Source organism: Gouania willdenowi, chromosome 6 (genome assembly GCF_900634775.1).
Source record: "Gouania willdenowi chromosome 6, fGouWil2.1, whole genome shotgun sequence".
In the NCBI taxonomy this organism is placed as follows: Eukaryota; Metazoa; Chordata; class Actinopteri; order Blenniiformes; family Gobiesocidae; genus Gouania; species Gouania willdenowi.
Genome location: NC_041049.1, coordinates 10,683,762 through 10,701,084, shown reverse-complemented (window position 1 = coordinate 10,701,084; position 17,323 = coordinate 10,683,762). Strand labels below are relative to the sequence as shown.

Genomic DNA, 17,323 nt, shown 5'->3' with positions numbered 1-17,323 from the left:
AAGTTGATGGTCTTTAAAAATCAGTCAAAATGCTCTAAAATGGCTGGCAGTGAGTGGGGTAGCCATTCTGAAAATGGCTGACAGTGAATGAGTTAAGCACTCATGCTTAATAAATATCTGTTTAATTTGCACAATTTTTTGGTCTAAAACAAAAGCTGTTTTCTTGCTTATTATGGGGAGAAAAGTGGCAATTAGCAGCCACCAGGCATTGAGTGCTGTTTTATAGTTGTGTTAACAGCTGCGGTCACAACATAGCATCCAGCTTCTATCAATGGCCTGGCATGCCATTCTGTCTAATAGCATCTGGGCACCGCATTTGTAGATAGTAATTGTTATAATTCTGCCATTTCTACAGTAAGAATGGCTGAGATAGGGAAATACACCCAAAGTCCATTAACTTCCTGTAAACATTACCTCCCTTTGTGTGTCTTGATGGCAAAAATTTGGAGGCTCCATCTAATGAAAATTAGAGCCTCACTTGAAAGTGCCAATCTCAATTTAGCTGCTAATGTGGCTAAGTCAGATTGAAAGATCATGGGGGAGGAGCTGGAGGCGCAAAGGCAGGTGCATATGCATAACGAAACAAAACATGTTTTGGTTCAGTTGGTGTTTGAGGACCCCAAGGTGTCCATGTTCATGAGCCACAGGTTGGGCCATCACATTTACTCATTTCACCAAAAGATGCAAATATAAACCAATCCAATTTATCAACTAATGCAAAGCTAGAATTGTGACATAGCCACTGTAAATGATAAGGGCAAGCTAGTCCATTATTTTGTTCTGGTTTTCATAAAATATGGTTTGACTTTTAGTGCGAGAGCTGCAGCAGGACACGCGAGAACAAACGGAGCTCCCTGAGGTGGATCCAGAGGAGAACAGTGCTGAGTTCATGGGCATCCTCATCAAGGTAAACTCAGGACATGCACTTTTAGACACAAATCAGTCAGGCAGTTATTATTGCTAAAGTAATGACACCTTCTAATTGTGCAATAACATTTTGTTTAGACCAGGGGTGTCCAACTCATTTTGGTTCGGGGGCCAAATACGGAGCAATTTGATCTCAAGTGGGCCACAGTTTTTTTTTGTTGTTGTGGGAAAACGAGTAATTTCCACGATTGTGCTCTTTGTTTCTATTCTACATATACATAAAATACAAAATATGTAAGAAACCCACTATATCCCAGCAATAGGTGACAGATATCAATCCAAACAGGATTTTCAGTTTAAATTTTCTAGATTTTGTGACCAATTTCTTTTTAATTAAGGGAAATATTTTGTCATAATTTTGTTGAGTTTTTTTCAACTGTTTAACATTAAAAATAACTACAATCGTGCAATATTAGCATCGAGAAAACGGTGAGTCCCTGCAAATATTGTTGAGTTTCATTAAATAATGATTCATGTCTTCTGTTATTTTTACTTTCTCCTGCGGGCCGAATTGGGTGCTCCAAAGGGCTGGATTGGGCCCCTGTGCCATGAGTTTGACACATGGTTTAGATGACAAAATAAATGAACAAAAAAAAAAAACATGGTATCTTTTTATTCACCAGGTTTGGTGATTTATGATATAAAAATGGGGTCACGACCCGAAAAAGGTTGGGAACTTCTGATCTAACTACTGATAGCATTTTTCAATCCTAATCACAGATGTATATAGCTGTATTGTAGATTTTACATTTAAAAGAGCTAATTTATAGTGTGCAATATTGTTATCTAAACTTTAAAATTAAAATAAAACAAATGAGCTTAAAAAATCTAATATTTGCATAATTTTAAGATGTTTTTTAGTTTGTGTGAATAATGGAAGCTTGTACTTCAAGTAAAAAAAATCCCATTTTCCCTTTTCACAGGCTCTGGCAAAGCTGAAGAAGCTTCCTGAGACCATAAAAGCCATCATGGAGCGACTTGAGCCTGAGCTGAAACAGATCATTAAGAGATCCACCACTCAGATTGCAGATCACGCTTACCAGAAAACAGAGAGCCTGGCCCAGGAGAGCCAACCAAGGTACGGTATTGAAGAATGTAGTGCTACAGAAATGAGAAACCTAAAGGTTAAATGACAAGGTAGATGAAAAAATGTAGATACTGCTGCTTCAGAAGCAGTTAAAAGTGCACATAAATGCCATTTCCTTTACGTCAGTTCAAAATAGTTGTGACATCACTTCCAAAAAGCAAATTACTGTACAAACAAAAAAATACAATCAAATATACTTTTGTTTGCCTCTTTGAGTCAGTATTTGAAGTAACTGAGTGTGTGTTTGTGTGTGTGTGTAGCCATGTTGACACTAACGTTAGTCGACATAATGTTTGAAATGCAGTTCAGTGTTCATTGTCAACCAGGTGTGAAACACAAGTAAACGTCAGGATTGGTGTTTCACACATGCCCCCGATGATGAGAACATGCACTCTGCTGCTGCTTTAAGGATAGACGAGTCATAAACACATCTGCACCTACACACAAACAGTTTGAAACAATCATTTAAAGCTGGGGTTCTCAACCTTGGGGTCAGGACCTCATTTGCGGTGGCAAAACACTGAAAGGGGGTCGCCAGATGCCTTCAAGAAACAATTCAAGCCCATTTTTGCTTATTTTTACTCTTTTTCTATAACCACGCCAAACTTGCCATATTTGAACCTATTTTCATCACTTTTTCTTGCCATATTTGAACCTATTTTCATCACTTTTTCTTGCCATATTTTTACTCATTATAAAACATTTCTGCCACTTCTCTATCAAATTTCAGTGCCTTTTTTGCACATTTTTTTTTTTTTTACTTTAAAGACATTTTTGGCATTTCCAAACCCCTTTTCACCAATTTTCTCACCTAATGTTGCATATGTTGACCCATTATTGTCACTTGGCTTTACACGAATTTTTGGGCCAATCACCGATCAGTGAGTTTAAAAAAAACGATCACCGACCTGATCATATGAAGGCTCAGGTTGTGTTTTTTAGGTAAACATTTAGGTAAAAATAATCATTGCAGCTGTTGAATTAAACCAGAGTCCCAGGCTTCACGTAGGAGGCTTCACGTAGTTCCAGACCACAGTGGAACTACGTGAAGCCTCCATTAGCATTAGCCTTAGGAGCAAAGACATATTTCCTGACTGTTGCTTATAGTCCATATTCACAGGTGCACATCGGAGTTGGGGCTCACACGCGCACACACATACACACACACACACACACACACACACACACACACACACACAGACACACACACACACACACGCTTCTGTGTCCACCAGCTGATATGGACAGAAGTCTCTGGTATGAAAGCAAAAGTAAATGGGAGAATAAACAAAACAGGTACGTACACACATACAAACACACAAACACACGAACAGCAGACGCTGCCCCTGCTTTCAGAGCCGTTAGACTGGGGAATAAGTCCCGCAGTCAGCCGCTCTGCTCCAACCGAGACATTTTTGCCGTTTGCTCATAGGTTTTCACCTTTGTGCACAAATGTGAGTGAAATTAATCTATGTCACATGAAGCAAACAACTCTTTGGTGTAAATGACACAGGTAAAACACTGCAATGGGACCATCTACAGAAAGTTTCATCACGACAATGACGTCATTAATCGGATAGGCGAATTATGACACTACAGCCAATCGCATTAATTGCATAAAATGCAAAATATCGGCTGATTCGTCATAGCTGTCATCTCGGTATAAAGTCTACTTTGAACCTTTTTTGGCCATATTTCAAGCTTATTTTTGTCAACTTAACCACATTCACAATTTATCATGCCCATTATTTGCCAGTTTAAACTAACTGTTTCTGTACAACTACCTTCAGGTACAGTGGGGGTCCCTGGTTTCTGCCACCTGTATTTTGGGGATTGCGGGCTGAAATGGTTGAGAACCACTGCTTTAAAGGACTGCTGATACTCACCACACACACAAACGCAGCTAGAGGCCTGCTCAAGCTCCTGTCTCAGTCCACTGGTGCTAAAATATTAAAGAGTAATGTCATGATTCTGTCGGCCATTTTCTAGCTCTGTCTGGTTTGTCTTTTGATCAGATCTCACCCAACCTCATTGTGAAAGCATCCCTATCTCCTATTTTCAGATTACTGTGTGTTCTAAGCTTTACCAGCTCCAGAATGCCTAACATTAAATACTTGTGTGTTTGTGTGTGTGTATGTATGGATAATTTAACACCCAGTTCTTCCCAATGTTCACTGAATTCAATGTAAAGGCAAAGCTTGTTGCCATAGAAACTTTGTCCAATGTACCCCTTGTGGCGAACAATGAATATTGCGTACTGCATTTTATACCACTACAACATTTAGCCACTTTACAGTGTAAACAGCAGAGTTGTGAGGATTTATTTTCTTCTCAATATTTTTTCTATTTCTTTTTTACAATTTATCTCAGAGTTTTTCAGCAATAAAGCTGCTCTGTTTTGGAATTAGTTACACATTTATTTTAAACACATTTGATGGCTATTTATTATGAGGTTGATTGAGTCGTCATGTGTTTGTTTCTATGGCTGTTAAATACACAGTAACAGCAAAATTCCTCGGTGCATTTGTTTTTTTAATGGTGTCATTCAAACATGTAGTAGACCTTGAGTTGCATTCTTTTAAAGATTTGTGACTGACAAATGTATTCATTCGAACTCTGTTGCTGCTGTAAGATGAAACATTCCAGCGAGTGGTGTGGTTCATTCAGGGTGTCCTTGTGTGTTCCCTGACTGTTCATCAGCTTGGATCTTAAGGGAAAATAAGAAGCTCGCTCTCAGATCAGACTGTAGTGTGTAGTTAAGGATGGCCTTCACAATGACAGAATGAGGAGAGCATGGTGCAAATGACAGTTTTTGGGATATCAGCTTTAAAGATTTGGTTGCAGAACTTATAAACAAGTTCCTTGACCTGCAAGAGTTGATGCTATTTAGAATGTAAAAAAGAAAGTTCTCCAAAATGATGATTTATTTGACAATTATCTTTGTTTTGCAGCAAAATGATGGTGATTAGCTTTGAATAGAAGATAATTTAAAACCAGAAACCTTTGCTGAAAGTAGAAGGAGACCATTTGATTCTTCTACATCCTAACTTAAGAAGAATATTTAGTTGTTTTTTGCAAAGCAGATGTTGCACAGTATGTCCGTATTGAAGAATGAGTGCAGAGAAAGGCACAGTGAGTTTCTCACCCAGTGTGAAGCACTCGGATAAAGTTGAAGGTCAGCCTTGTTTTTTTGCCCACACTTTCTCCACCAGCTCCTTAGTGGCTTCTCAGTTCATTCAAGGTTACCTATTTTGGTATTGTTTGAATGTTTTTCCAAAGTTGGTTTCTTTTTTTTGTGGTTAAAGTGTTTAAAAAGAAGAACATAGTTATTCTTGAACACTAAAGTACAGTAACCTTTACTGGATAGTAATTTACCCTCTCTAACCTGCCTAATAAGTAACATCTAAAGACTGCTTTCTATTTCCAAGCCCATTATACTTCTGTCTTCTCTATCCCCACCCCCACACACACATGCACCCCCTTCATCTCCTCTCTGGTTCCCTCTGCAGGCAGCTGCTGGAACTGCTGGAGCTTCTATTTGACAAGTTCAAGGCTGTGGCTCAGGCTCACAGCGTGGTACTGTCCCACCTGCAGCAGATCGCAGCACAGCAACCAGTCGGAGCTCACGAGGAAGACATCAAACTGTACGAGCAAGCAGATGTCTCTGCTAAGATCCAGACAGTTCTGCAGGTTAGTCACGGTCATCACTGACCAATTAAATCTGGCCAACCTGTCACCATAAATAGAATTTAAAGTAATGACAGTTACACTTGGTAAAGGGTTTTTGGCCATGAATACAATATATTTTAATTGGCAGAAGTCGAAGTTGAAGTCATCACACGACATAATTAAAAAACAATTCTAACACTGGATTCATAAAAAACACTATAATGATGATAAAACACCATAACAAAAAGATGTCAAAAGGGCACTGTATTGTAAAATTAATAGAAAGCAATACTACTGATCCAATAAGTTGATAGTTGGAACTTAAACAGTTTAAAAGTTTTGTTTTTAAGGGTGAAATGGAGTTTAGACAAAAATAACTTGTTTTTTGTACAGTTTTGTATGTGGATTTTGGAGATCTATAAAACAGGGAAACATATGTATAACATAAGGAATGTTATATGATTAACATATACAGACCATTGCAACCTTATTGGGATTAGGAACATTGTTATTGTTTATAATAACAGGTTCCTCAAACAGTTCTTAAAGTTGACTTCATCCTCTGGTTTGCTTTTTAAGACATTAACCACCTGGTTGAAGTGCTAAACAGTCTATAGATCTTGTCCTGTTCATACTGGGTATTTGAAGTCAAATATGTTTGTTAAAAGCGTTATTTATTACCTTTGAGATATGTCAAACCAGCCACTTCCATCTGCTTTTTACTGCTTCATTTAAACTTTACCTTTTTACAGTAAAAAAAAAAATTATCGGCATTATTGACAGCAGCGTTTTATTAATGACATCAGTGATGTTGGCTAAAACTAGAAAGAAAAAAAAACCAAAAGGACAAGTGAGAGCTGATTAGTCTCTGATTAGTTTTAGGTTCTTTAATTTACGTGTATTTATGCTGGGTTCCTGATCTCTACTTCACTTTGATTGGCTGAAGGAAGGATGAGCAGCTGTTGAGTTGACCCTGAGGCACAGTGATTACAATGCATCTGATCTTTGTGTGTTGGAGAAACAGGGATTTTCACACTGTGGTCTCTGTTTATAATTTGCTGCTTTGAAGAGCAATTACTTTCTGAATTATTACGTCCTTCTTCGTCTCCGCTGTCTTCTTCTTTTTCTCCTTCTCCTTTGCCGTCTTCTCCTACTTCTTGGCCGTCTTTTCCTTGGCTGTCTTCTCCTTCTTCTTCGCTGTATTGTCCTCCTTCTTCTTTGCCGTCTTCTCCTTCGCCGTCTACTTCTTCTTCGCCATCATCTCCTTCTTCGCCGTTTTCTCTTTTGCCGTCTTCTCCTTCTTCTTCGCCGTATTCTCCTTTTTTATCATCTTCTTTTTTGTATTTTTCATTGTCTTCTCTTTTGTTGTTTTCTTCTTCTTTTTCATTGTTTTCTCCATTGTCGTTACTTTCTTCTTCTTTGTTGTTCCTTTCTTCTTCCTTTTTGTAGATATCTTGCCTGGATTTATTGTTGTCATGACAATTGACTGCCTTGTCCAGTGTTTTTTGACACGTGTAAAATTCTGATGCTCCTACTCGGTCTAAAACTTATTTGTTGTTGCCGATGGATACAGATGCTTATTGCTTAGGTTTGTGTTTTTCTAAGGTCTTAATGTGCATTTCCGTGTGCTGCAATAGCTGTGCAGTAACTGCACAGTGAAGGAAGCCATTAAGCCCATTCCCCAGCATGCGACCACAGTCGGCACCCAGTTGCCAGGGGCTCCACTCCCACCCCCGCTCTGTGATGTGAGATAATGTAATCCCTTGATTAGAATACTCATTATGTGGGATGAGGTTTTCTTACTTAGTCACTCGTGTTATTATTTCCTGGATGATGGTATCACTATGTAGGCTCCCGGTCCATCACACTCTCTCTCTCTCTTTGGCCATTTCTTTCTTGGTTGTCCGACTCTCTTTCTTCCTCTCACTCTGAATTTCCATTTCCTGTCAGTCGTTCTTTCCTGAGCATCATTTCTGTGTGTATTACACTTTCTCAATTTCCCAATACCTTGTGCATACCCTTCTTGCTCTGTGTAATTTCCTCTTTAATCTCATTATCTGGGTTCTTTCTCACTCTACTCACACACCCCCCTTCTTCACCCTCTTCGTTTGCACCACTCTGTCTTGGAGAGTTGCATATTTGTAGTGAGACAAATTAAATTCCTTCCCTCCTGTGGTAGTTTAGTTTAATTTTATTGGATACTGAGCTAGATTTTTTTTTTAATTTTTTTTTTTTTTATCACGTCTTAGGATCTTTTTGTGTCCCCCTAACCGGGGGTTTTCAAACTATTTCTAGGTTTGCCTGATCTTGCTCTATCACACATGATTGCAGGCAGAAGCTCTTAAGTGATCTTTGTGTTTATAATCACACATTCATCACATGCAGGGAAGTAGAAGGATGAGATGTATAAAACCAACAGGACACTGCAGCTCTGCAGAAAAAGGTTGCGACAACATGAGTAGTATAGAGAAAAAACAAAGAACAGCTTGCAATACAAAACAATATCCTTATCAGCACATTTGAGCTTATTTCAAGGAATCCATTTTATATTTTGTGTTCTATAACTACTATGGCTTCCTACTAAAACTGCCCCTATTGTGTTTTAGTAGGAAAGTCAAAAAGTGATACCTGTCAGTGTACCTCACTGTCTATTGTGTATAAAAGTCATGATAACTTGTAGATATTGATGATAACATGGAAGACAAACGAACTAGTACTCTTGAATGATGGGTAAATAATGGTGTTAAGTTTAGATTTTTTTTAAAGTCACACGTGAGCATTTAGCTTTCACCAATTAATCAAGCTTTGTCATTAGCTTGACCAATTAATCGTCATGCTATAATATGTAACTGATTTAATAACTTCTTTGCTGCATGTACATTTTCTGGCTCTTCTTTCGGCATTATAAGCCGACACGTTGGAATCGACAGTAATGATTACGAAATGACAACATTAGGAAAAGTCACTAGTTCATTGTTTACAGTTACATGTTGCCTTTTTTGGATTTATCCATGTTCACTGTTTGTGATTTGAGGAAGTTAATTTTTTGCATTGTATTCACGAAATACAGTTTGCACAAGTTTGCCTTTTCTTATTTATCAGTGGCTTTACAGTCCTTATGTTGACGATGTTGCTAATTAAAGTTAATTATTTTAATTTAGTAGTGTTTTGTGTCTTTATATCTCGGTATATTAATGTTGTTACTTCATTAAAAAGTGGTTCCCAACCTTTTTTGGGTCATGACCCCATTTATGGACTTTTTTTTTCCTTAAATTTAGATATTTTTATACTGCATTGTATTTGAACTAGATTTATATAGAGAAAGTTTACGCATAGAATACAGTTCTTTGATGTTTATTGTGTACGATGTGTTAATTTGAAAGAGAATAATAAGTAAATAATAAAATTTAAAAATATATTTTTAATCAGTATTGTGTGTTTTTTTTCAAGCTACCGCATGTTAATTCCAGGCAACCCCACATGGGTTACAACCCCAAGGTTGAAATACAATGATACTGTATATTGGCTTTTTTAAAACCCCAATATCGGCATCAGCCAGACTGTAGTTTAAATGTATTCCATCTACATTTTCCCTCTATATTAATGTGTATAGAACCTTTTGTTGAAAAGCACCGTTATGGATTGTCTGTCATTGTATTGTGTGGTAGCTGCCTAATTAGAAACTGACCAAGGTGTAGACAGATCTTTACACTTAGATTGGGATTTTTGCTGTCGAGGGGTGTAACGATTCACTCGACACCCGATACGATTCAATTCACGATACGATTCTCTCACGATTTATTTTACAAAATGAGACTGTAGACAAATGACTGAAAAATATTCCTTTATTTTTTCAGAAAAAAACTAGAAAATACTGTACTATTTTCCTTTATCTTTCATTGTCAAAAGAATCCCTTGATAAACTATTCAAAACAATGTAATTGAACTAAAATTAAATTCTGAATGAAATAAATAAAGGAATAATACAAATGAAGAAGAAGCCTATTAATTTGAATTCTGGCTCTACAGTAAACAATGCAAAACTGCATAATAGTTTCTCTTCTTTTTAAAAGTGAAACTAAAAATGTATTTTGTGCCTCAACAATTGAACTTTAAAAAAAACAGTCATTGTACTGTATTTACGTCAGATATTTGTTTCGACCAGCAGAGGGTGCTGGTAACCCAGTGGTCGGTTGGCATGCAGCTATTCTAGCAGTGAAGAAGAGATGCTATGCTAACAGACAGAGCTAATAGAAAAACGTGACTTTTACAGATACTCACGTAATATTACAGATATTCTTTCGGTGCTAATGGGGTATGGAATCATTTATGAACATGTTTAAGAGTAGTAGGCGATTCCACTCGCCACCTACGCTTCTGGACGGATACATTATCTTCAAGATAATGAGTGCTGTTGTTTGTATCAGGCACTTTCTTCCACGCTACTTGCTTACAATGAACTGACCAATCGTGGCAAGGTCAGGTCCAACGTCACTCTCTCGGTTGCCAGGTTGGGGGCTCTAAGTAGCTGCATAGACTGGATATAGGCGGCCATGCTTGGCGTCTACGCTCACGTCTCGTGTGCGTAACGTAGTTCAAACAAGAGAAGGCTAAATAGATAGCGCCCTCTGCTGTTTAAATACAGTACTGCTATTCAATTTTCAGAGTATATGAACCGGGATACCTATGAATTAATTTTTAACTGCCTTACGATTAATCGTTACATCCCTAGTGCTGTCCAATGCTAATTTTAAACAAATAAAATTAATAACTGAATACCTAAAACAAATGCTTACAGATTTTGGCCAATGGAAACTCGTCGACACCGTTGTCTTTTTTACACCCGACTGTTTTCAACGGTTTTCCTGTGGCAGATTAATCATTTGGATCCCTGCCCATCTTGTGCCTCTCACTCCAATTCACATTTCTGCTGTTCGCTGAAAATTTCTCAGAAGGTGTTATGTTTTCTTCTCCCACTTTCAGAGGTGTAGAAAGCACGTTGACCTTTCCACATGACTTACTGGTAGATGGATGCGAGAGCTGACAGAAACACATGGTGCACCCAGTTACACAGCCTCAGCAGAAGAGTCCCGTTCATCAGCGTGTGACTGGGGCTTGCCAGGTTCAGAGTGGGAATAGGTAAACAAGGCTCGGAGTCAGGATTCACATAGTGGTTCTAATCCCTGTTTAGAAATGCTCTAGATGCTCCTTTTTTGTTGTTTGTCACTACGCAAGTATTGATTCAAAGCATTAAAAAACAGCACGCTAATCAGTAGTATTGATGCTGGAGGAAGTGTTTTAAGGCGCTTTTCCACAATTTTCCCAAGTAGCTCTGTGTAGAATGTGTTTGAGTACATCTATTGAGTATTTACACCATCAGTGCATTTGCATTTCTAAGAGTAATCCAGCACTTTCTCGTCTAGCGCTCTGCACTCCCCAGTGATTGCAGGTTTTCCATCAGAAAACATCTTGTTCATCAAAGCAGCTTCTTCAGAGCAGTGATTTCTTTGAATCATGAAATAACTTACTGTAACTGAGCTTAGTGTGACTTCATAAAAGTTTAAATGTTTCTAGTACAGGGTTCTCACTTTTATATTATCTCTCACTGTCCTAATATTAGCCAGCAAAGTAAATGTCAAGTGAAAATTACCTTTAAACAGTGTCTGCCATGTTATGAATCACAAGGAGGATGATGGTTCAGCAGCCTCCACATGGCTTAACCATCATCAATGGTTTAGAGGCCCCACATTATACTGCTTTTCATACCATTTCTTCACATAGCCCAACAAAGTGGTATTTGAAGTGTATTGCCACGCCTTCTTCACGTCCTGCTCTGGGAAAGGAGAGTAAAGTAGTGCTTGGGTCAAACTGTCTTCACCATGTCTGTTTACCTGCAAAATAAATAGTGAGGGTGGAGATCACCTTCCTACAGGAGCAGAGTTTGAGGGTCAGTAGGAGAAGTTATTCCTCTTATGATGTCATAAATGTGGAATAAACAAGGGAGAGGAGTCATACATTTTTATTTTAGGATTCTCATAATGAGGCTATAGAGTTACATGTTACTTTTAGAAAACCATTAAAAATGGAAATTTGTATAATTTGGAACCTTTAAGACTTCTGACATCCATCAGCCTCTGACCTTGTCTACCGTGCAACTTGAGGCCTTAAACTTGGTTAATTAGCTTGCCATTTGCACCCTCGACAAGTATTTGTGGCCCTGTGACTCATTGCAACACCCATTTCCGATCATGTGACCAGGATACAAATCACACAAATACTAATTTTATGTTTCTCTCATTCTCTCCTGAATTATGTGACTTTTAAGCTGCTTTTAAAAATACATTCAGCTGTTTAAAGTTATCTCAGCTTTATAACTCGTCACTTGACTATAAAAAGTTTAAAAAGAAAGTGACTCGGATAGTATATTAACATTTTATTGCTGATATTAAGACTGTGACCAACCGGGACCTAGCAGGATCATATGATTCTAACTCTGTTTGAAAAAATGTGTTAAAGATTTGTTTTAAGGAGGATTTAAATTTTCTTGAAACATTAATAGTTCGCTATTGTTTTTTTTCTTTTTATTGAACTGTGTTTTCCCTCATTCACCGCGCAATCTTCAAATATTATTTCCCACTTCCGCACTTGTTTGATTACCATCTTGCTCTCCCAGCCTTTTTGATTGCTGAAACGATATGGCTTCATTTAAATCTTCTAGATAAATAAATCATTTCCCCCATTCAGGAATTAACCGAGCCAAAGGGGCGTTTTTGGTTTGTGTCAAAAACATATTAATGTACAAATGGCTCAAGTATGCGCTGCACTCTTTGGGCTCATCAACGGAGCAAAAACAAGGTAAATTGAACTGCCAGAGCAGCCAGAAGACAATGAGTTCTTTAATTAGATACAAAGCAGAGACATCACCACGTTGTTCTGGCCCAACATTTTAATTAACATGTCACATTCTTTCTGCCCTTAAAGCACTGTCATATTTACATATTGTCAATGTGCACTCGACTATGTCCGTGGTGTTGCAGGGTCCTTTCTCGAGCTGATCTACCCCCAGCTTCACCTCTACAAAACTTAGATCTGTGGAGCTTTGCCACAATGCCGCACTTTGCTTTTGTGATTATATTCCTATTTTTTGCAGCACAAAATGAATTCAGAAAAACTTGAAACAAGTGGAAAAACTTCATGTAATTAAGAGAGGGGAACCTTATTTGTGAGAGTTTGTAAGACATAAATACAAATGTAATTAAGTGAGCTGTTGACTTTCTATTTTAAATTTTTAGCATGATATAAAAAACTAAGAATCAGAACTCATATATTTAAATAAAGCAATTCTGAAATAATCTACCTAATAATTTTTTAACATTATCAAAATTAACTAAAAAAAAAGTTTTATCAGTGCAAAAGTCTGAGGTTTTTATTCTACTTAGCAGGAGTTTTATTTCACGGCGAGTACTGTAGTTGTGACTGAAGCCTGGTCAGAAGTAGCGAAGGTTATTGAAGTTTGAGCAATGCAATCAATGAAGGATTTATCCGAAATCCTTTGACAGCCAAGGACACTTTGGACTTCAATCTACAAGTTTGAGATGTCAGTCGATATGTTTTGTGAAAAGTCATGAACAAAGAGATTTCACAAACATTGTGTTGAGATTGGTTTTTTTGGCTTCTTTCAAGAAGGTCCCCAAGTGCTCACTTACATAACTTCGTGACACCCTCTTAAATAGCATAAATCCCTTGACAGAATAAGAAGACGACTACACTCTAAGCACAAAGGGTAATGTTGGGAGAACTTGGGAGGAAATGAATGGAAGTGCTGGCAATGAATCAAATGCCAGGCTTTCATTAGAATGTTCTCCTTTTTAATTCAGCCAGCCACTCAACACAATGGACTAATGCAAATTTGGAACTACACTCAGTGCATTGAAGTGCAAAGCAAAGGCAGGTGAAGTAGTTGTAATAGAAATTATTGTAATTGTCTGGTGAGGCTCTTTATAGGATGTGCTTTGCATCTGCTTCATCTCATCTCTACAAACAAACTCCAAATGACACGACAGTAACTAAGGTTTCAGGCCATTATCTGGTGTGCTGGCCCATTAAATCTGTCTCTTTATAAAAACCAGGGGTTTATTTCTAATTTATGATTTGCATCTTCAAAGAGTTACGTTTTTAACTCCCTGTGTCTATCAATGGGAAAGTCCAATCAACTTGTATTGAATAGAGAGTTATTGAGATGCTCATTTTCTGGATAATGTGGCATTCATTTGTCTGATTTTACACCAGATTGTACGGTCATACCCATAGTAAGTATGTCCAGAGTTAAAGTTCAATTTAAGCATTATTGGGTGACCGTGGTTCAGGTGCTAGAGGGGTCGTCTTCTGATCGAGAGGTTGGGGGTTCAATCCCAGTCTATATCTTTGTGTCCTTGGGCAAGACACTGATCCCAGTGGTTGACTAGCGCCTTGCATGGCAGCTCTGTCCCATTGGTATGTGAGCGTGAATGGGCTGATATGTAAAGCGCTTTGGGACTACTTCAGTGTAGAGATAAAGGCTGTATAAATCACATCCATTTACCATGGTTGTTTTTCCAACTGCAAATTTGTTTTTGCTTTTTTTCCTCTCCAAAAATATCAGATCATATTGTTACCGTGAGCCCATTGTCTATTGTATCATTGATTTAGCACAGTTGTTTCTCAGTTCTATAAACCTGAGGACTGATTTCTAATTACCTGATCATATGAAATCTCTTGTCATTGATTGGGAATTAAGGGGTCTGTAGCTCAGGTGGTAGAGGGTTCAGTCCCAGGGCTATGCCTGTCTGTATGTTGAAGTGTCCTTGGGCACACTGAACCCTAATTCGTGCCAAGTAGACGACTAGCACCTTGCACGGCAGTTCATTCCCATTGTTGTGTGAATGTGAGCATGATTGGTTGAATGAGCTGATATTGTGAAGCGCTTTGGGACTGTTTTAGTCGTATTAAAAAGCGTGCTAATAAATCAGAAAATGGAAAGCCTGGTAAAACAAGTATCGCCTGTAAAGTAGCTAAAAGGCCAAAGTTTGATGCTTCAACAGAAGTCTGTACGTAAGGGTTACTCCTTTTGCAAATAAAGCTTTTTGTACATTAGCATTGTATATTTTAATTTCTAATTTGTTGGAACATTTACTGCCACTAGTCCTATGTCTTCAACATGCGTTATTTACTTGAACTAATATAAAGTCCTGTCATTGAAGCCTTGCTTGAATAACATGAAAACAATTATGGGTTTTAGGCAGCAGTGCTTTATCTTAGAATTTCAAATGCACACCAATGTTCCTTTTTTTAAACTGTTTTGTAAATGGTTACATTTCCAGGTTTTTTAATTTGCATTTTGGCAATTTGTTTTATTAATGCACAACAAGGATAACAGTCTGTACTAGCATACCTAAAGTGTTGTGTTTGAAATTACTTTAGAATAGAAAAAGACCATGCTGGAAAAGCTTCCAAGCTTTCATGAGTTCCTTGTTTAATACTTTTATTCCTGTAAAAGAAAAAGAAAAAAAAAAAGCATAATAAATGTCTCCTGTGACTAGTAACAGTAATCCAGTAAGCAGAGGTTCAAATCCACTCTTTATGCACTTCACCTAAAGGTGTTAGTTTAGCAAATACTAATTTAGGTGTATCACTACTTCTGCATTCTCTTTTGGTCACATTTTCATTTCCCACCTATAATCCTTTGCTTCATTTACTAACTTTCATTCAACCCTTTCTTTCCCTTATCTCTTCTGTTCACTCTTTCTTGGTGTAACTTTCTGCCTCTCATTCCTCTTTTCCTCTATCTTTCTCCATGTCCTTAGCAGTTCAGTTAATTGCCTCCAAAGTTCACTCTGTCTCAGGGCTAATGCAATTTAAGTAGGGTCGGAGCCCCTTCATCAGCCTGGTGTTGGCATTTCATTAAGTCTGCTTGGGTGTAAGCTTGTGAGGGCTTTTTGCTTCATCAGCTCATCATTAGTAATTAATACACTGATAGGATTAGCTGCAGGATGAGGCTGGTGACAAGTGGTCGCTATAGTGTTGCAAGGCAAGCTGGAGAGTGTGTGACATTGCCCCCCAGTGCTGCCTGTGCTGGTGGGGGAAGTGTATATGATTAAAGGCGATTTCCTCCAGATACACTTTTTAAGTTTTTGGTTGAAATTGTCTTTATCTCCTGACAGAAATTAAGATCTTATGAGCTCTGAAAAAGGAACAAAGAAAATATGTCAACTGTAGCAGCTGTAAATCTGTAATAACTTCGTCTAATGGAAAAAAAACGAACCGTTTTTTTTTTTAACCAATCACGTCTCCCTGCTCGTTCTCGATCCCTTGCATGCACAAGCTCGCACTGAAAGCGCATCACCACTGACAGAGTTAAAACAGAGTTTTTGGTCACGTTTTTTATGGTAAAGTTTGTTTACTTACTGCTGAATGAGACATGAGACAACGAAGCTTCTACACAATACAAGCAATGAGCTGAGTAGTAGGTATGAGGAAAAAGTTAAAACTAAGTTGAGCTTAGGAGTTTTCTACAATTGAGTGAAACAAATAAAAAAATAAATGAGAAAACCTGGGAAAAAATCACAATAAAAACAAAGAATGCATTTTTTGAAGTGAAAAATAACCGCTAGTTTAATATAAGAATATTCGGTAACACTTTACTTGAAGTTTTATACATAATGCTGACATTACGCTGTCATTAGCATGAATAAGGTATCATTAAGGCATTAAGTGTTGTTTGCTAATGATGACACCTTTTGCTAAATCATGAAACTTTTGGAGCTAAGTTGGCATTTTTTGGGTTCGGTGGAACAATTGAATAGAGTAAAATATAAATTAGCAGACCCTGAAAACAACCTCAGTAACATTAAAAACTAATTACACTTTTTAAGTGCAAAACATAATTTCAAGTCCACTTCTGTTATTTTTTACTGTTATTATTTAGTTCTGTCAGCTGCTGGATAGAAGTGCTTTAGTCCTGAATAGACTGCTTATATCAGAGATTTTAGATGCAGGCCGAAATCATGTGATCCATTTTTTTTCTTTTTTTTTTGCTGATAGCGGACAGATTATCCATATCAATATTTGATCGGAACAACCCTAAATGTTGATAATCATATTTTTATATCGAGCCCCCAGAACAAATGTTGACCGAGAAAGGAAAATCTCAACTGGCAAATTTAACCTAAGAAGGCTTCATTTTAATTATTTTTTCATGAACGTGCACGTCTGCTCTCAAATTACTATCTACCAGTATGTGAAGGCTTTCCCATGCATGACAGTGGATTGGGGTGGGGGCAGGGGGGTGTTGTGTGGTCTCTACGGCGTTAATTGCATCATTATGGTGGGGAGAGATCTCCATCTGCTCAGCCATTACTTCCATCCCATTCTGGGCTGACCCGCTTCAGAATTAGACACACAGGCTAAATGGCCCTGCTAAATTATGAAACTATTAGATATGGGATGCTATTTTAGATCATATATATTCACACAGAGAGAAATGTGGTGGTGTATGGGAGCAAAGGATAGAGGAGTTGAGGTTGACGGAGCACAGAGTGAAAAAATAGAAACATGAGAAATGAGAGATGAAGTCCCGAGAGAGTTTGAAAAATGAGAGCCAAT

The 17,323-nt window shown here is 37.8% G+C and overlaps 1 protein-coding gene across 2 annotated transcripts in view; it reads left to right on the top strand.

Annotated features, from left to right (window-relative positions):
• Positions 1-17,323, top strand: part of exoc4 (exocyst complex component 4) — a 141,742-nt gene that overhangs the window by 13,781 nt on the left and 110,638 nt on the right. For both annotated transcript variants that reach the window (XM_028449045.1, XM_028449046.1), the window contains exons 6-8: positions 813-907; positions 1,851-2,005; positions 5,524-5,704. In XM_028449045.1, the coding sequence (XP_028304846.1) occupies positions 813-907; positions 1,851-2,005; positions 5,524-5,704 (431 nt within the window). The remainder of the gene's footprint in view (positions 1-812; positions 908-1,850; positions 2,006-5,523; positions 5,705-17,323) is intronic.